We start from the raw sequence: 2,467 nt of genomic DNA, 5'->3' as shown, positions 1-2,467 counted from the left end.
AACAGCATGAGGAGAATCTGATTCTTTACACTTTAATTTTACAGTCACCTGTCTTGGTTTGTCAGTTATATCACAGATATCTCCATTCCCATAAAAATGTGACACCATCCTGACTGTCTGGGTGCCGTCGTCCTGAAGGTGATAGGCTCTCGCCGTGTTCTTCTTGGCCCATTCAATATGCTCCTCTTGGTTCCAGGTCCCCACCACCACAGACGTCTTCCCACTGTCTTTGTCCTCATGATACTGATGTACATGTTTGCTATAGCAGAATTCATATTTCCACCATCCAACACCCCCATGAAAGCAGTAAGAACCGCTGAGGAACTCTTTTATCAGCTGATCATCTGTCAATTTGGATATGTGGGTTGTTCCAACAGTTAGTATTGGTTGAGAGCCAATTGCAATGGGTTTGTGGATTGCTGGAAATCTCTCTTCTTTGGTTGATTGTAACTCTTCCCCCTTATGTCTTCGAAAGGGCACCCTTAGTATTTCTTCCTGCTGTTCCAACTGCCTCAAGGTGAGGGGCTTAAACGGCGAGCCTGGCATTGATTGGCAAAATATGTCATTCACAGGAGATGCTCTGAACCTGTATTTAAGATGGCTGCACAGGAGTGGTGTCAGAATGACAACTTCATATTCACAGGTTGTAACTTCAGCGACTGAAAGGATTTCATGCTTGGATTCAGGGTGACATATATACATCACAGTGCTTGATCTGGGCCGGTTCTGCTTCAGACTACAAGGTGTACCGTTTCCCATGCCCACAGGATAGTACGGGGTCATCTGACCTTCGATATTTTTAGTAGGAATCTCTTTTGATTTTTCTTCTGTTTCATGTTCTTTTTCAGAAAGAAGGTTCTTAGCCAACATATTTCCAAGGTAGTACTCGTGAATATTTACTTTCTGATTAGTTTCCTTCTCTTCATGGTACTGTCTAATGTGCTTTTCATGACATACTTCATAAGTCCAATAGGATTCAATTCTGTAGGAACAACTGCTTTGCTTAAATAGTGGTTCCAATAGCTCTCTTGGATTAGGGCCTTTATAATCCTTTTCTTCTTCCTCATCTCCACCTGTCACAAGAGGAAGTATGCACTTATATTTTTCTTTATGTGTAGTTGTCATGATGACGTAATTGTCTTCTTTATACAAAACTCCACTTGTGGGCAGAGAGAACTCGGTGCCCGGCCAGTTGACTCGGAACGGGATGTCATCGCTGAGCGGGGGGAGAGCGCGGCCGCCGCCGGACGCCTCCAGGAGGGCGCAGAGGACTAACAGCACCGGCCCTCCGGGTACCAGGCTCCACGCACCGCCGCCTCCTTCCTCCATCCTCCGCCGCCGCTTTCTCCTCTGCCCGACAGAGGAGGGGAGGAGGAGGAGGAGGAGGCGGCGGCGGGATGACAAGGAGTACGGAGAGGCGGGGGCCCAACCGCCGCCACGTCTCCTAGCAGGACATATTGAGGAAGCTATTGGTCCTTGGAACTCTCCAGTGTTTGTTATAAAAAAGAAATCAGACTCCGAGTTCTGGTGGCCTAGTGGCAAGAAGCTGCTTTGCAATCCCAGAGGTGCATGGTTCAAATCCACCAGATGCTTTGCTGGAGAAGGAGGGACAATCTCTTCCTGTACCAGTCAGATCTGATTTGACGGTACACACACACAAAATAATTTAAAAAAAGAAAAACAGGTAAATGGATAATGTTAACTGATTTAAGGGAAATTAATGAAGTAATTCAGCCTATGGGTACTTTACAACTTGGATTGCCTCTTCCTTCTATGATATCTGAGGGATAACCAATTATTATTATTGATCTTAAAGATTTTTTTTTACCCTATTCCACTCTAACCTCAAAATAGAGAAAAATTTGCCTTTACCATTCCTGTGTTAACCATGAGCCTATTAAGAGATACCATTGAAAGGTATTGCCTCAAAGAATGTTGAATAGTCCTACTATGTGCCAATACTTTGTAAATCATCCATTAAAGATTTTTAGAAAATAATTTCCTCAATCTTTAAGTATTCACTATATGGATGATATATTACAATCTTTATATAATAAAACTATAGAAATTCTTCAGGAGTATGGAATACACATAGCAGCTGAGAAAATATAAGCAACTGAACCTTATAACCCTATTAGAAAGATACAGAATTATTCCTCAAAAAATACAAATACGAAGAGATACTTTGCATACGTTAAATGATTTTCAGAAGTTGTTAGGAGATATTAATTGGTTACAGCCTAATTTAGATTGAGATTGTTAACAACTTTAGTATGCTTGGCTCCACGGTCAACACTCTTGGCACTAGTAGCCAGGAAATTAAAAAACGTGTTATGATGGGAAAGTCTGCTGTTAGGGACCTCTTCAGGGTACTGAAGAGCAATGGTGTCACTCTGGAGACTAAGGTGCATCTGATACAGGCTATGGTCTTTGCAATCACTTGTTATGCATCAGAGAGTTGGATAGT

At 42.6% G+C, this 2,467-nt stretch overlaps 1 protein-coding gene across 1 annotated transcript in view; it reads right to left on the bottom strand.

Moving 5' to 3' along the window:
- LOC102843819 (endoplasmic reticulum lectin 1-like) overlaps positions 1–1,329 on the bottom strand; it is a 2,120-nt gene extending 791 nt beyond the window's left edge. The window contains exon 1 of the mRNA XM_006891062.1: positions 4–1,329. Within this exon, the coding sequence (XP_006891124.1) occupies positions 4–1,329 (1,326 nt within the window). The remainder of the gene's footprint in view (positions 1–3) is intronic.
- Between the last annotated feature and the right edge of the window lie 1,138 nt (positions 1,330–2,467).

This window comes from Elephantulus edwardii, unplaced genomic scaffold (genome assembly GCF_000299155.1).
Source record: "Elephantulus edwardii isolate Elephantulus edwardi_28Jun2011 unplaced genomic scaffold, EleEdw1.0 scaffold00094, whole genome shotgun sequence".
Classification (NCBI taxonomy): domain Eukaryota; kingdom Metazoa; phylum Chordata; class Mammalia; order Macroscelidea; family Macroscelididae; genus Elephantulus; species Elephantulus edwardii.
The sequence above is the reverse complement of the archived record's forward strand: the minus strand, read 5'-3'. Positions and strand labels throughout refer to the sequence as shown.